This window comes from Camelus ferus, chromosome 26 (assembly GCF_009834535.1).
Source record: "Camelus ferus isolate YT-003-E chromosome 26, BCGSAC_Cfer_1.0, whole genome shotgun sequence".
Lineage (NCBI taxonomy): Eukaryota > Metazoa > Chordata > Mammalia > Artiodactyla > Camelidae > Camelus > Camelus ferus.
Window position 1 is genome coordinate 10,952,993 of NC_045721.1, and position 15,102 is coordinate 10,968,094.

The 15,102-nt window shown below is 47.5% G+C and overlaps 1 protein-coding gene and 1 long non-coding RNA gene across 10 annotated transcripts in view; one reads left to right on the forward strand and one right to left on the reverse strand.

Annotated features, from left to right (window-relative positions):
• Positions 1 to 8,109, forward strand: part of MFHAS1 (malignant fibrous histiocytoma amplified sequence 1) — a 72,752-nt gene extending 64,643 nt beyond the window's left edge. The window contains exons 3-4 of one of the 2 annotated variants that reach the window (XR_004315411.1): positions 971 to 1,081; positions 5,406 to 8,109. Coding sequence is in view for 1 of the 2 variants with exons in the window: in XM_032468650.1 (XP_032324541.1) it covers positions 5,406 to 5,439 (34 nt within the window). In the remaining variant the exon portion in view is untranslated. The remainder of the gene's footprint in view (positions 1 to 970; positions 1,082 to 5,405) is intronic. The other variant, XM_032468650.1, reaches the window with a different exon arrangement.
• LOC106729083 overlaps positions 1 to 15,102 on the reverse strand; it is a 93,569-nt gene that overhangs the window by 56,671 nt on the left and 21,796 nt on the right. For 7 of the 8 annotated variants that reach the window (XR_004315417.1, XR_004315414.1, XR_004315416.1 and 4 more), the window contains exon 2: positions 11,979 to 12,124. This is a non-coding gene — a long non-coding RNA (uncharacterized LOC106729083). The remainder of the gene's footprint in view (positions 1 to 11,978; positions 12,125 to 15,102) is intronic. The other variant, XR_004315420.1, reaches the window with a different exon arrangement.

Below are 15,102 nucleotides of genomic sequence, written 5' to 3' on the forward strand. Positions count from 1 at the left end.
AACTGCCGCTTAACTCAACTTACCTACTGATTTTCATTTTAAAGACAGAATTCAGCAGGTTAGCAAATGCAAATGTTTTACCTTAAAACATACTGAAATGCAACCCACAGCCTTCCATGTGGTTTCTTAATGGACCGGTCCTGAACATGCAGGAAAGGGGAATGTGTCATTTTTATTTCCTGATGAGTGCCACTTCTCTCGTAGTGCTACCCTGTCTGTCCGTGGAGAGGTGGAACTGAAGGAGCAAGCTCATTCTGATCTGGGCAGATCATTTGTTACAGAATTAGAAAAAATGGGCTGGTTCGAAAATTGTTGGGCAAAGCTTTCTCCTTTCTGGAAAGTACTACTGCTAATAAAAGACAAGGCTGACACTGCATTTCAAAACTGCTCTTTAAACCTGGATTATTGCATATATACTGTAGTTTCCCAATTCAAGCCAACAGCTCAGTAAGGTTCCAATTTCTTACTGTTTATAAGTATTCTCAAAAGCATAGTGATTACTTTGCACAGGAATTTTGGCAGTTACTTTGTTATGACATAAGGATATTCAAGACCAGTTCAAATAAGCCTTTTGTAAAAAGTAGGATGAAGATTTGGTAGCCTTTATCTCACCAAATAAATATGCGAAGTATGTTTAACTGCACTAAGATCAGTTAGTCTGGACTTGATAAAAAAGTTTTTTAAAAGGAATGGATGAATTTGGCTTAATCACAATGGAGACTTAAGTGATCTCAGAATTTTAAAACATGAAGCGTGGGGATGGGATGATATTTCAGAAGGAAAGGAGGCTTGAATGTGGAGGTTGCCTGTCGGGGGTATCATTGATTTGCATTGATTTGTTTTGTTCTTTGTAAGAGTAAGACAGTTCATTGCCTTGCTACTTTCACAGGCTGGGACAAACAGTGGTTCTTTGATAATTTAGTCTCCCATCAGCCACATTGACACTGGAATTTGTTCCCTCTCTGCTTAGGTATCTCCATACTTTCTTGGACAATTAAGTGGAAAAGATAGTGCTTCTTTCCCTTATGCCATCATTTTTACTGTACCCACTCTGTGACTTTAGGAGCACCAATTTTTAAGGGTAAGTCTCTGGGAAGCAGAGAGGGTTTCTTAAATAGGTAAGGGCTTTACAAGGACTTGGAGAGTTTAGGGGAAAAAACGGGGAGGATGGGTTTGGGATGAAGAGACTCCATAGAGCAGGGCATTTTAAGATGACAGATCTTTTACTTATGCAGAATCAAGATATATTTGGGAATTAAGAGTAAAGAAACTGCTTGACTCTTTTGCCTGATTTGCTGTACTGCATGTATTAGTAACCTTTGATCCTTTTTGGAAAAAATAAGCGATTTAAAAAATTTTAATGTTAGGCAAGAATCTATCAGGAAAAGCTCAAGTTGATTAACACAGCAAATAGCTTTTTAAAAGCAGTGTTTATTTTCTCAAGGCAGTTTGATGGGCTCTGGGGTCAGCATCCTGAGTTTGAATCCTGTGATTTGTTAGTGCTGTGACAGGTGCAGGTTTCAGAAGCACTGTGTCACGGGGTTTTTCTGTGTGCATTTAGGGAGACCTCTGCAAGGAAAGCACTTAGCATTATTCCTTACACAGAGTAAGCAGCGCTCAATAAATTCAGGTGCTGTTATTTCTACTAGAAATATTAGTGCTGTACACTGTGGATGATATAAAGGTAATTTAAAAAATTTTAAATGCAAATATAGATGTTAGAGTAAAACCCACTCACTGACTCACCTAAGATTGTTTGGCTTCTTAATTGAGGTGCCTGCACAAGGCAGGTGAGTGTGTGTGCTCAGTAGGTAAGTGAGCACGTTGGCCCACCTTCCCCTCCACCACCATGACGGGGTCAAGGTGAGCTACACGGAGATCTGCTGACCAGGCTCCCTGCAGACTGAGTAAACCTCGGTCTCTGAGCCCACCTTCCTGGGAGAGAGGAGATGAGTGGGATCAGTCCTTTGGTCCTGTAGTGCCTGTGCCCCCGGTGCCGGGACAGACTCCTACAGTGCAGGAATGGAACTTACTACTAGAGACGTAGTAAGGCCAGCATGTCTGGAAATGACTGCTGTGCAAGAGCTACTTTATTAGGGCTCCTTAGAAGAGGGGCACGCCATGCCTTGGGGGTGCTGTGCGGTGGGGCACCTGGGCCAGTGAGGTGGCAGATGGAGAGGGCGGAACTGTGGGAGGAGCCTGGACTGTGGTTTCTGCGGGAAGGTACTGGCAAGGCAGGGTCGGGGGAGGTAGAAGATGGGCCAGTTTTGGAGCACTTCTGTGGGCTCTGGGGCATAGACAGTCACGGTTGTCTGGAGCCTGGATCTGGGGTGATTAGGGCAGGTGGACTGTAGCGTGAGAACCCGATAAAGGAGGTGGGTGGAGGTGTGGGCTTGGGACTCGTGGGTTTGTATTTGAGACACATGCTCACACTTGAGTGGTTTACGGTCTCTGGGAACTAACCGACTGATGCTGGGAGGGGCAGTCCCTCCAGGGTGGGCAAGGCCCCGGACGTCAAAGCATCAGAATACAGAAAATCCAAGACCTGCTTAATACAACATGGTATGGCTTCATTTTCAGCTTGACCTTCTAAATACCTTGAATGCTTTTGCTGGACGTAAGGAAGAGCAGGTTCCGTAACCTGAGAGGGTTCTGGCTCTGAGCACCCACGCTGACCTCTGCCTTCAGCTGCGGGCCTCTTCCCATCGCCCTCCGTGGCCCCTCCCTTGGATGTCCCGTGCACTGCGCAGGCGCACGTTACAGCCCTCGTCCCACAGAGCTCTTCATGGTCTGGGCCTCCTGTCCCCGGTGATGGCACAGCTTTGCACCAGCTGCCAAGTTAGGAGTCTGTCCACTCAATGCTTCCCTCTCGCTCTTCCACTGAGACCTGGTACCCCTCTTATCAGTGTGTCCTGAATGAGTGAATTTGGCCACTGAACTCTCTCTAGCCCACACTTTCCTGTCAGTGCATCTGTCCTGCCAAGATCCCAACTGGCCTCCTTCTCGCTAGTCTTTGTCCTTGAAACCAGTACGATCTTTCAGTGTCAGACGTTATCACTTCTTTCCGTATTTAAAAGCCTCGACTGGCTTCTTGGTGGTTATGGGCTTAAGTTCAAAATCCTGGGCACGACCCACAGGGCTTCCCAGTGAGACTGGACCCCACTTCTGACTTGTGACGCTCCCTTACTGTGGGAGGGCCAGCCTCATCTGACTTCTGGCTGCTCTCAGTCCACAGCTAGCTGCCACCCCTGCTCTCCTGCCTGATGAAGGCCCATCATCCCCGAGACCCGGGTCATGTGTCACCTCCTCTGAGAAGCTATCCTCAGTCCTGATGTAATCAGACACTCTTCCCTTCATGTCTTCTTCATGTGTCTCATATACCTCCGTTACAGTGATGATCTCACAGTAGCTTGGCTATTTTTTTGCCTGTAACTTTTTCATCACATCTTATTCCTCATTCCTTCCATGGATCTTTGTGGAGTATTTGCTCTCTTAGCCATTGTGCCAAGGGTTGAGGGTACAGAAATAACAGATTCTTAAGAATCTACAAGCCTCCTTGGGGAGAAAGGGAATCAAAGGCAAAACCAGACAAACCTGTGAGTGTCTAATTCCTATTAAAATGTGATACCTGTGGCGACAGGTATATGGCACAGAGAAGAAAGAACTTTGGTGGGGAGGGGCACAGTTCACTTGTGGAGCGCATGCTTAGCATACACGAGGTCCTGAGATCAATCCCCAGCATCTCCACTTAAAAAAAAAAAAAAAGAAAGAAAGAAAGAAAGAACTTTACCAGAAGAATTGGGGAAAATTCCAGGAAGTAGCAGAGGGCGAGTTTACTAAGACAGAGAAGCAGTGAGAGGTGGGGAGGGTTGGTGATTGGATAGTTCTTCTCTTTCCCCAAGAGCCCGAATGAGAAAAAATGACATCAATGTGGAAAAACGTTCAAGCCGGTTTTCCTTTTTCTCCCTTGAACTCTGGACAATTCCCTGGGTGCCCGAGATTACGTACCCTTGTGGTTCTCAGTCTAAAGAGTGGCTTTGGGGAGCAGACAGCCAGACACAACTGTCTGTGTTTCCCAAGGTTTGTTAGATTCAGCAAGAAAAACATTTACACAGCACCTCTCCGCCATGAAGCCAGAGCCCGCACGGCCAGAGTTCACTGCTTGGTTGGGACGAGTGTTTTCACATTGCCGTCCTCTTCCCACTTAGAGTTATTATATTGTTACTAGACTGTGAGGCAGTTTTCAAACCTTTCTCTACTGGGAAGTTTACTACATTAATAGATCTTCAGTCTGCATGGCTGAGGGCCACAGAAATGCGACTCTCTCCCCAGGGCCCCAGCTATTCCAGCCTTGCTTTGAGCTGTCAAGCATACTTTGGAGTCAAATAACCCTCTTTAAAGGCCTGGCCCTGCGCTCACTGGTGTGTACCTTTGGAGAAACTATTTAACCTATTGGAACATTAGCTGCTTTCTTGGTGAATGCACAGCAAGGCGGAGCGCACCTACGGGGTGCTGTGGGTTAAGGATTTGGTGCAGCTCCCAGCGTGTAGTAAGTGCTTAGTAAAAGGAAGGTGCCTGTTCTGGGTGATGGTATTCGCATTATGCTCGGCTGACTCTTCTGTGGACTGAAGTGATTGATGTCTTAGGTAGACACTAAATTGCCAGTTTCCTTAAAAGCAAGCAGCCTTAAGAGAGATGTGGTGTGAAGGGTGGGGAAGTGGGTCACAAGCCCTTCATGTCTTTATTAAATGTTGCCAAACACTTTTAAAAACATCACATGTTGCATGTCGTTACAGAAAAGCTGAAGGACAGGGTGGGGGCATGTGACGTGTTTTCGTCTAACCATTTTGTCTGAGTTGAAGGCCACTTTTGTTTAGTTAGCTGAAGATACAGCAGTTTCATCATTTTATATTCACCCAACTCCATTTTATTTGACTGCCTTCTAAAGTAAAATGCTTTTTAGTCCAGATAGACACCCATTCTCAGTTGCTAGTGTATGTTCCTACTCGTTGACGATTAGTGTGTGTCTGTGTGTGTCCATGTGTGTTTCTTGAAAGGAAAACAGTGTTGTGTTTAGAGCTTGGGGCTCTTAATCAGAAATCTAGTTGCACTGTGGAATTACAACGGAATAGGCAGTTACAGCCTACTTAGTCTATTTCCCTCTTTATGCCTGAACTTCATGTCACAAACAGAAATGTTTGACGAGGTGTCTAGTAAAAAGCCTCCTTCCTTTGTAGGAATGTTAGTTGTCTGACGTTTACCATTGTATAAGAAGCTCTAGAAGTAGACATGAAAATCTCTGCCAAAAAGATTTATATGACCATATGCTGTTCTTATAATTGAAGAGTATCATCTCCTATTTTCCTTTGGTCATTTCTGTGCTTTCTTCTCACCTACCCATGTAGGAAGAATGCTGGTGAAAAGCACAGAAACCAGTGACTTTTATGGCTGTGGAATTTCCGTGGAGATTAGAGCCTCATCGGGACTCAAGCTGGACCATCTTTCGTGCCCGGCACACCCTGCGTCCTCCCGGGCATGTTCCAGGACCTTGCGTGCGTACGTGTGCAGGGTGCTTTCCGGGGAGGAGGCACACCTAGCTTGTAGGTGAGGCGGGGAGGGGAGGAGGGGAGGATGGGAGAGAATATGGAGCAAATATTTTACAACCTGAACCTCAGAACTGTGATCCTCCAAGGAGAGCGCTACTTGAAGAAAAGGAAAAAAAAAGTCAAATGGCTTCTCAGGGATTTTGTTTTCCATGCACATATAAGCCATAGTTCCAGGAAAGGTGGCAGTATTTAGAGCACTCAGATTTCAGTTCTGTTAAATGTGAAAGAGGGATTGACTGACCATTCATTGCCGTTCCATAACTAGTGTAAAATATGTATATGTTTATCTTTATTTTTATAATATGCAAATACATTTAAATTTATACAGTTTGAAGCTTCTAGCGTTAGCTGACACTGGGTGCAATATTCTGACGAGAACTGTGCCAAGATGGGGCTTTCTTATTTTAGCCTAGGATCTTTTTGTTTATTCTTTATTCTTTAATCCTTTGCAGATTAAAAAAAAAAAAAGATATTTCTCTCTCTGCCCACGGATTAAGTGTTAGTTCATAGAGGTTGACACTATCGGTAAGTCATGCATTTCAGGTCCCCTCCCCTCCTTTTAAATAAAGGTCCCTGCCTGCAAACCGCTAGACAGGGCAATAGGGTTAGTCCTGTCCTTTGCCCACATATGACTAGTGCTGGGCAGAGTCCTCCTTCCTTCAGGCTTTGTGATGACTGAGTTGTCCCTGGCTGAGAGGCTGACAGGGGCCTGATGTTAGGATTCGTCAGGGGACGGGGACGAAGGGCTCCATGAATCCATGGAAAAGCGGAGTCTTGCAATAGCTTATGATAATCAGGAGTCTGTTGTGAAGTGTGTGAAGAGCTCTGCTAACAAGTCCTTTCCCCCCAGAACAGCCTGTGCAGTTTAGCAGGGCGCTCGAAACCGCCCCCCCCCCCCCCCCCGGGCTGCCCGGCCCTCAGCCCGGGGGCTGCCCGCCTGGGCGCACGGCTCCCGGTAGCCGGGCTGCTGCCGGGGCCTACTGAAAGCCTGGTTTAAAATCTCCACAAGGTGAAACTTAAAAAGCCAACCAACCAAACTGCTCCCTCTCCTACTTCTCATCCAGCCCAGACAGCCTCTGCTACAACAGTAACACATTCTTTTAAGAATGTGAAGGGTTCTGTTTACATCTGTCTGCCTCCTCCCGTGTTGACTGAAAATGTGTAAAACTGCTTCTCACTCGTGTGGAGCAAGAAAAGTGAGTCCGCTGGTATTATTCTTTGACTTCCTTTATCAAGTATTGACTCTTAGAATGGCGCAGTATGTGGAGTCTCCACATATTTTTTAAAAGAAATAACAAAGCGGCAAGTGGCCACAGTGGGGAAAACCATGAATTGATTTTTGTAGATTATTTTGTGCCCCAGGAGTGAACCTCGTTAACTCCAGAACCTCCAGGTAAACACGACTGGACTCTTACACTCCTAAAATCAAATGGGATCAGACTAGTTCTGTACTTTTTAATACTTGAAATCGAATACGACACCTTGAATTGGGATTTCATTTTCTTTTAAGCAGTCACGAGATTCACCTGGTTCATCCCTTTGTCACAGTTCTCCTGCGCGTGTGCATGTGCGCGTGGGGGTGTGTGTGTGTGTGTGTGAACTAAATGGTAACATTGAATTGCTTTGGGGGGCATAAAAGTTTTGATTGGCACTGGACGGTTCCTAAACTGTCAAATTAACTGGCTTTGACCAGTCTTTTGAAAAGACTGTTAAGTGTGTGACTTCAGGCTAACTCCCCAGGGGACCGTATTAATGGGGGGAAAAAAGCTCCTTTGGGTGACACATCCTGCAAAGTGTTTGCTATTATGAACATAGATGCCCACATTCTTAATATCTGCTATTTTCTGACAAGTGATGTTTTCTGCTGTCATCTGAACCCTAGAGAAGCAGTGTGAGAGGAAATCTTGGTGTCACATGTATTTTAGCAAGAAGGTCATCATGATAGAGGGTCATGTGACCACAAGCAGCTCCAGAAAAGCTTGAGAACTTGCCTCAGGAGGAGGGGATGGTGGGAGATAGAGAAACACTCTGCTCTGTAGGAACTGTCTTCATCCATGCAGGAAATTCCATGTTCTCTTTCAACACCTGGGAGGACTCAGCCAGGGAGGCTGACAGGCAATTCACTCAGCACAAGGGGAACCTTTTCCAACAAAGTCGTCCCCTGCCTCGCAAGCAGACGCCCTCCAAGTTTGTTATGGTTTCTATTCCTGCAATGTGTGGTATCAAAACCACTTCCTGGAATTGTAAAAATGCTGCCAGAATAAATGTTTTTCCCCCTTCCAAGAAAAAAAAACGACAGTGCTCGTATCTGACGCTTGTGCATTGGACTGAATGAATAAAAAGGAAAGGGTTTGGTGTAATTCCTGTAGGGTGTGTGTTCTTTTTCATGCCACAGTTTGTGAATTGTAATTGTGGTTTCCTATTTAATTGTCGTGACCGGGCAGAAATTAAAAAAAAAAATTCAAAAAGGTGTAATAAAAATACAAAGAAATGGTTAAACAATTATATTGCCAGAGTTGTTATTTCTGTCTGGTTTTTTGGTTTGTTTGTTTCAATTTTATCAGTTAAGGTATCACAGTATCGTATTTTTAGTTCAAAATATTTATTTAAGTTTTGAGCCATGAGAGGTGTACGTGGTGACAGCACTGTCTGGGGCTTGAGGCCCCAGGAAGAAAACCAGAGTCTCCGTTTCAAACTCTGCCTCTGTTTTCAGGCTGGAGATTCGACTCTTGAATATTTATTGTGTCTTAAATCAGAACCTTTTTTTCAGTGATCTGCGCGTGCCTGGCAGAGCTTAGGAACGCAAGGCGAGCCTGCCTTCCCCTCTCCCGGCCTCCCTGCCCCGGGCTGCGCTGCAGGCCCCAGGAGCCGCCCTCCGCTCCGCCCGCACCGCTCCGCCCGCACCGCGTGAGAGGCTTCCAGCTCCCGGGTTAGTTTCCCCCCATTCCTCCCGCGCCCTCTTTCCTTCCTTCCCGACTTTCATTCTTCCTTTCTTTCCTTCTCTCCTCTCCCTCCTTCTCTTTCTCTCCTTCGCTTGGTCATTCCCTTGCTCCTTCTGTCTCTCCTTATCTCTCCCTCCTCTCCTTCCTTCTCTTTCTCCTATCCTTCCTTCTATCCGTCTCTCTCTCTTTTCTCCGTCGCTTCTCACTCTCTCTCCTTTTCTTCCTTTTCCCTCTCCTTCTCTCTCCCTCCTTCATTCCCGCCTCTTCTCTCTCTCCTTCCCTCCTTCTCTCCATCTCTCCCTCCTGTCTCTCCATCTCTCCCTCCTGTCTCTCTTCCATCTCTCCCTCCTGTCCCTCTTCCATCTCTCCCACCATCTGTCTCTTTCTCCTTCTCTCCTTTCTCCTCTCCTTCCCTCCCTATTTCTCTCTCTCCTTCTCTCCCTCCTCTCCATCCTTCACTCCCTCCTTCCTTCTCTCATTTTTTATCTCTTTCGGTCTCTCCCTCCTCCTTTCCTTCTCTCCCACCATCTCTCTATCCTTCTCTGTCCTTATCTCTCTCCTTTCTTTTGTCTCCTTCCATTCATCTCTCTCCTTTCCTTCTTCTCTCTACCTCGTCCTCTCTCCTCTCTCACCATCTCTCCCTCCCTCCATCTCTCTCATTTCTAATTCTCTCCTTCTCTCTCTCCTTCCATTCTTCTCCCTCTTCCTCTCTCACCACTGTCTCTTTCTCTCTGCCTCTCCTCTCTCCTTCACTTCTTTTATCTCCTCCTCTCCGTCTCTCCTTCCTTTTCTCTCTCCTCTCCCATCTGTCCTCCTCTTTTTCTCTTTCCACCTCTCCATCCTCCTCTCTCCTTTTCTCTCTCCTTCTCTACTTCTCTCTCTCCTCTCTCCTTTTCTCCTCTTCTTCCCTAACCTCCTTCTCTGTCTCCTCCTCCTCTCCTTTCCATCTCTCTCTTCTTCCCTCTGTCTCTCACTCCTTCTCCATCCATATCCTCTCCTCCCCTTCTTACTACCTCCTCTCCTCTTTATCTCTCTTTCTGGCTCTCCTTCTCTCTCTCCTTCCCTCCTCTATTTCTCTCTACTTCTGTCTCCTTCCTTCTTTCTGTCTCTCCCTCCCTCTCTCCATGTCTTTCTCCTTCTCCCTTTCCCTCATTCCCTATTCTCTCCATCTCCCTCCTCTCTCCTATTTCTCTCTCCTTCCCTTCTTCTACCTCCTCCTCTCCAGTCTTCTTTCCATCTCTCCCTCCTTTTCTCCCCTTCTCTGTCTCTCTCCTTCTCTCACTCTCTCCTCTCTCCCTTCATCTCTCCATCCTTTCTCCTCCTCTCTCCATCTCTCCCTCCTCTTTCTCCTCTCTCCCTCCTTTTCTTTCTTCTCGCTGTTTCTGTCTCCTTTCCATCTCTCCCTCCTCTCCTCTCTTCCTCTGTCTCTTTCTCACCCTCCCTCTTTCTCTCCATCTCTCTCTCCTCTCCTTCCGTCCTTCTCTTCCTCTTTTCCATCTCTCCTTCCTTTTCTCTCATTCTCTCCGTCCTTCACTCCCTCCTCTCATTCTCTCTCCTTCCTTCTCATTTCTTTTCTTTGTCTCTTTCTCTCCCACCATCTCTGTCCTTCTCTTTGTCCTTATCTCTCTCTTCTCTCCTTCCATTCTTCTACCTCCTCCTCTCACATCTCTCCCTTCATCTCTCCTCTCCCTCCCTCCATCTCTCTCTCCTTTTCTCCTTCTCTCTCTCCTTTCTAATTCTCCTCCCCATCTCTCTCTTCATCTCTGTCCTCCTGTCTCTCCCCGCCTCTCCTCTCTCCTACCATCTCTCCCTCCTTCTCTCCAGCCTTCTCTCTCCACTCCGTCTCTTTCTCTCTCCTCCTCTCCATCTCTGTCCTTCTCTTTCTCTCCCTCCTTCTCTCTCTCCTCTCTTTCCACCTCTCCCTCCTTCTTTTTCTCCTTTTCTCCTCTTCTCCCCTGCCTCCTTCTCTCTTCTGTCTCTCACTCCTTCTCTCCGTCCTTATCCTCTCCTTCCCTTCTTTCTACCTCCTCTCCTCTTCGTCTCTCTTTCTGGCTCTCCACTGTCCTTCTCTCATTCTCTCCCTCCTTCCTTTCCTCTCTCCTCTCCATCTCTCTCTCTGTCCTCTTTCTTTCCTTCATTTCCTATTCGTTCTCTCTCCTCCTCTCCCTCCCTCTTTCCATCTCTCTCCCTCCTTCCCTTCTATCTCTTCCTCTCTCTCCTTCTCCTTTCTTTCTCTCCTCTCTAGTCTTTCCACCTCTCCCTCCTTTTCTCCTCTTCTCGCTGTTTCCGTCTCCTTCTCTCCTTTTCCCACCTTTCCCTCCTCCTTTTCCTGTCTCTCCTTCCTTTTCTCTCTCTTCCTCTTTCTCTCCCCTTCTTGCTGTTTCTCTTTATCTCCTTCTCTCTATCCCTCTTCTTCTGTCTCTCCTTCCCTCCCCTCCCCTCCATCTCTCTGTCCTCTCTCTCCCGCCTTGTCTCTTTCTCTCTCTCCTCTCTTCTTTCTCTCTCCTTCTCTCTCACCACCTTGCTATCCTTCTCTTTGTCCTTATTTCTCTCCTTTCTCCTCTCTCCCTCCTTTTCTATCTTTCTCTCCTGTCTCCTTCTCTCCCACCATCTATCCCTCTTTCTCTCCTTCCCTCTGTCCTTCTCTTTCTCTCCCTCCTTTCTCCTTCCCTTTTCTCTCCTTCCTTTCTCCTCTCTCTCCTCTACTTCTCTCCCTCCTTTTCACCTGTGTCTCTCCTCTCCCTCCTTCTCTCTGTCCTTTCCTCTCTCCATCTCTATCTGTCCTTCTCTTCCTGTTTCTCTCCTCCTCTCTCCCTCCTCTCTCGCCTTTTCTCCTCTTCTTCCCTACCTCCTTCTCTCTCTCCTTCCTTTCTTCTACCTCCTCTTCGTATTTCTGGCTCTCCTTCTCACCATCTTTCTCTCATTCTCTCTCTCCTCCTCTCTCTCCTTCCTCCTCTTCATTTCTCTACCTTTCCCTTCTCCTTTTCCTCTCTCTTTCCCTCTCACCGTCTCTTTCTCTCTCCCCTTCTCACTGTATCCCTCTTTATCTCCTTCTCTCCATCCCTCCCTCCTTCTCTCCTTGCCCTCTCTACGTCTCTCTCCTTCCCTCCCTCCTTCTCACTGTCTCTCCATCCTTCTCTTACTTTCTCTCCCTATCTTTCTCCTTCCCTTCTCTCTCCCCATCTCAACCCTTCTCTTTCTCCTCTCTCCTTCCCTTCTTCTCTTTCCCTCTTCCTCGTTCTTTCTATATTTGGGAATATAAGGAAACACAAAGCATGTGGCTGCTGCTTGGAAAAGCAACATCCTCTGGGGAAGGACTGGGTTTGGACAAGCCCTGCCCTGAGGCAGTGCAGGCACATGGCAGGAGGGGCCCCCTTGTGAGAACGCTGAGAAGGTAGGAGCAGCCAGGGGTGCCCCAAACCAGCTGTACCTCTGTCAGTGGAAACGCTGAAACCACGTGATCAGAATTTCCGTTCACGAGCTGGGAGCCGAGGGGTGTGCCCCGATGGTGGGCTCGCCTGACAGCTGAGTCCAGTAAGGCAGAGGCCGGATTCAGTGCCACCAGTGACCCACCTGCTGGAGAGAACACGAGGAGCGTAAATCATCACTCTGGGCCTCGTTTTTCTTAACCAAGAAACTCAGAGCTCTGTAAGTTTGCCGAGCAGGTCACAGACAAGCAGGTGCTCCTGGTGACAATTAGAAATGCCTCATTCACCACATACATACCTCATCCCCTCCCAAGGCGGTGTTTTTCCCATTTAACTGTGAGCTTTTTGAAGGAGATTCCTGGTTTGCTATCAATACACAGTGTCCCATGAGCAGTGGATTCAAAAACCCAGGGTTTCCCTTGCCTGTGACCGGGACCTGGGGTCCCGGGAATGAGGAAGGACACGAGGGGGTGGGATGTGCGCGGCTGCACTGAGCGGGGCCGCACGTGACCCTCTGACGTTATCTGGGTTTGACAGCATGAGGACATTCACCTGGTATCAGAAACCCTAACTGAATCTTTCAGCGCCAAGTAAGAAATATCTTCATCTTTATGCAAATAATTTAGAGTGAAATGAATTTCATTCTGAACACTGAGGTGAACTCTGTATTCCCCAAACTGCTCCCTGAGCCATTCACATCTCCTGTGGCGCTAAGGAGCACGCCTCTGTGGCAGCATGAGAACAAGTGAGTAAGAAAGCTGCGGTAGATAAAGCGTAAACAGATTTCCACTGCAGGACTGAGAACGGTCCACATGCTAACGCAGATCGTGAGTGTCCGGAAGGGCAGCAGACTGTGCCGAGTGGAAGGAAGCCTTTCCCCAGAGCCATCTGTGGACGTCCTCTGAGACCAGTGTTTCCAAAGTGCAGGCTGTCTTCCGCCAGTGAGACCCAGGGCACTTGCAGAATCACATCTCCCGAGGCCTTTTCTGTTGGTAGCAGGCAGGGCTGCATCCTGGCTCTGCCGTCCAGTTACCCTGTGCCTCAGTTTCCTCATGTGTAAAATGGAGAAAACTGTCCACTTATACAATTGTGATGAATAGTGAATGAGACTTTATGTGTACAGGACATAGGATAGTGCCTCTTCCTGGTCATCAAATACATCTAATGTAACTCTGTTAACGTGCATAATTCTTTTTTTTTCTTTTTTTAACCAAGAGAGCTAGTCTCAAGCCTTGAGTCTTTGACAGTATCTAACTACAATGTTTAAGCTTTTGTCTTCATCATATTTACAAGTTGGTTATTCACACCAGTGATAAAACTTTTTAAAAAATGAATGCATTTAGAAAGAAATACTTCAAATGTATTACAGAGAGAAATATTAAGCACAGGTGGTACACAGAACAAAGGGTGACTATATGGCAAAACTTAGGAGAACGGTACGTGAGCATCCAGGTGACACAATGCTGGGACCCAGTCTGATGCCACCCATGGAGACGAGGCAACTTCCCCATAAGCCTGGAGGATCCCTGCCCCCGCCACATAATCTTTTAAAGATACCTCCCTCAGTTTTAAAATTTCTGCTAGAAAACCATTGGAAGATTACAAAAGAATAATTGTATTACTAGAAAATTAGTATTTCTTGAAGTTTAAATAAGTTCTGCTTTCTCAAATGTTTCAGTGCAGCCAGACTTTTCATATAAATATAATCCTGAAATATTGGAAAATTCCATTTGTGAAAATGTTAATGTGTTTTAGGAAGGCCTTAAAACACTTTTTCTCTGAATATTTTACTGAAGCCAGACTGGAAAAGTGAACTCACATGTTTCACTCATCAGAAATCAAAGCGAAATCTCGCTAACCAATTTGGTACACGCTGAACAGAACAAATTGCTTGGATTCGTTTTACAGTCATTTCAGTCCTTGAGAAATCATGGCATGAAATTAAGCCGGGTACAGGCCACGTGCCCCGTGAGCGTCGGGGGGTGGATGTAATGCCGGCCACCCAGTGACACACTCTTTTCTCTCCTGCTCCAAAAAGCATGTCAAGATGGCAGATGAGCTGAAGAGCTCAGTGGAAATTCTCCCCAGCAAAACAAAGTGAGGAAAATTGTTTAAAAAAAAAAAACTGTCACAATCATTTAAATATCCCTGGAAACTGTCCTGAGGACATACAGCAAATGGAGAAATAGTCATTCAAGAAAGCCTACTAAATAAAAGCTCAGCGAGGGTCTGTGACCTCTGAGCCATGACCTCCCCCCGCTCCCCCAGGCTCCACGCTCTGATACCCGGGTGACTGCTCTGGGCAGGTGTGCTCAAGATGGAGATTCTCCCCTCAACTCTGAGGCTCCAGTTTCACCTTAGGAGAGACAGGCTGCTGTCATTTCTTACCCTGCCCAGCCCCTTACTGCACAAGCTCTCCTCCGGGCGAGGGCCTCCCTTCCATCGCCACAGGTGGGACAGGCCAGCTTAGGGCGGGGGTCCCACCCCGGGACAGGCAAGCCAAGAAGACCAGGGGCTGCACAACTCCCTCCCTCAGTGCCCACTTGTAGAGCAGGGGTGTCACTCCCAGAAAAAGAGGGTCCCCGCCCTCAGTTCCAGTGCAGGGGCACAGGGGTTTTAGGGGGAAAGGAGGGCCATAAAGATGAAGATCTCCACGGCTCTGCTTGAGGAGCCTGACCTTCTTTGCAACAGAGCCCAGGGAACCGCATGCCTAAGGGCGCTGTCACAGCGGTGGCGATGCTGGGGAGCATTAGAGGGGGCTGGTAGCTCCACAGGCAAGGAGGACAGCCCAGCACCCAGGGAAGGAGCCAGAGGGTCCTTCTGGGATCACCGTCGATTCTGGGGGTGCTTAGGCTGTACCCCTCAGGAGTAGTTGGGGCAGGACATGGGGAAAAATTCAAAGCCACACACAGACCACCATCGTGGGGCACAAGGGCTCAAACACAACCTCTGAGCAAATACTGACTGAGCAGTAAGCTACTCCAACCCAGGGGCTGCTGCCAGGAAGCCAGGCTTGTAACTAAACTCACACTTGTTCCAGGGAGCCTGGAAGACTCTGCATGTCCAAGGCGGAGCCCTCTCAGGAGTGATCAGAGAGGGAACTCCGAGTGCCAGTCCCTGGCGGAA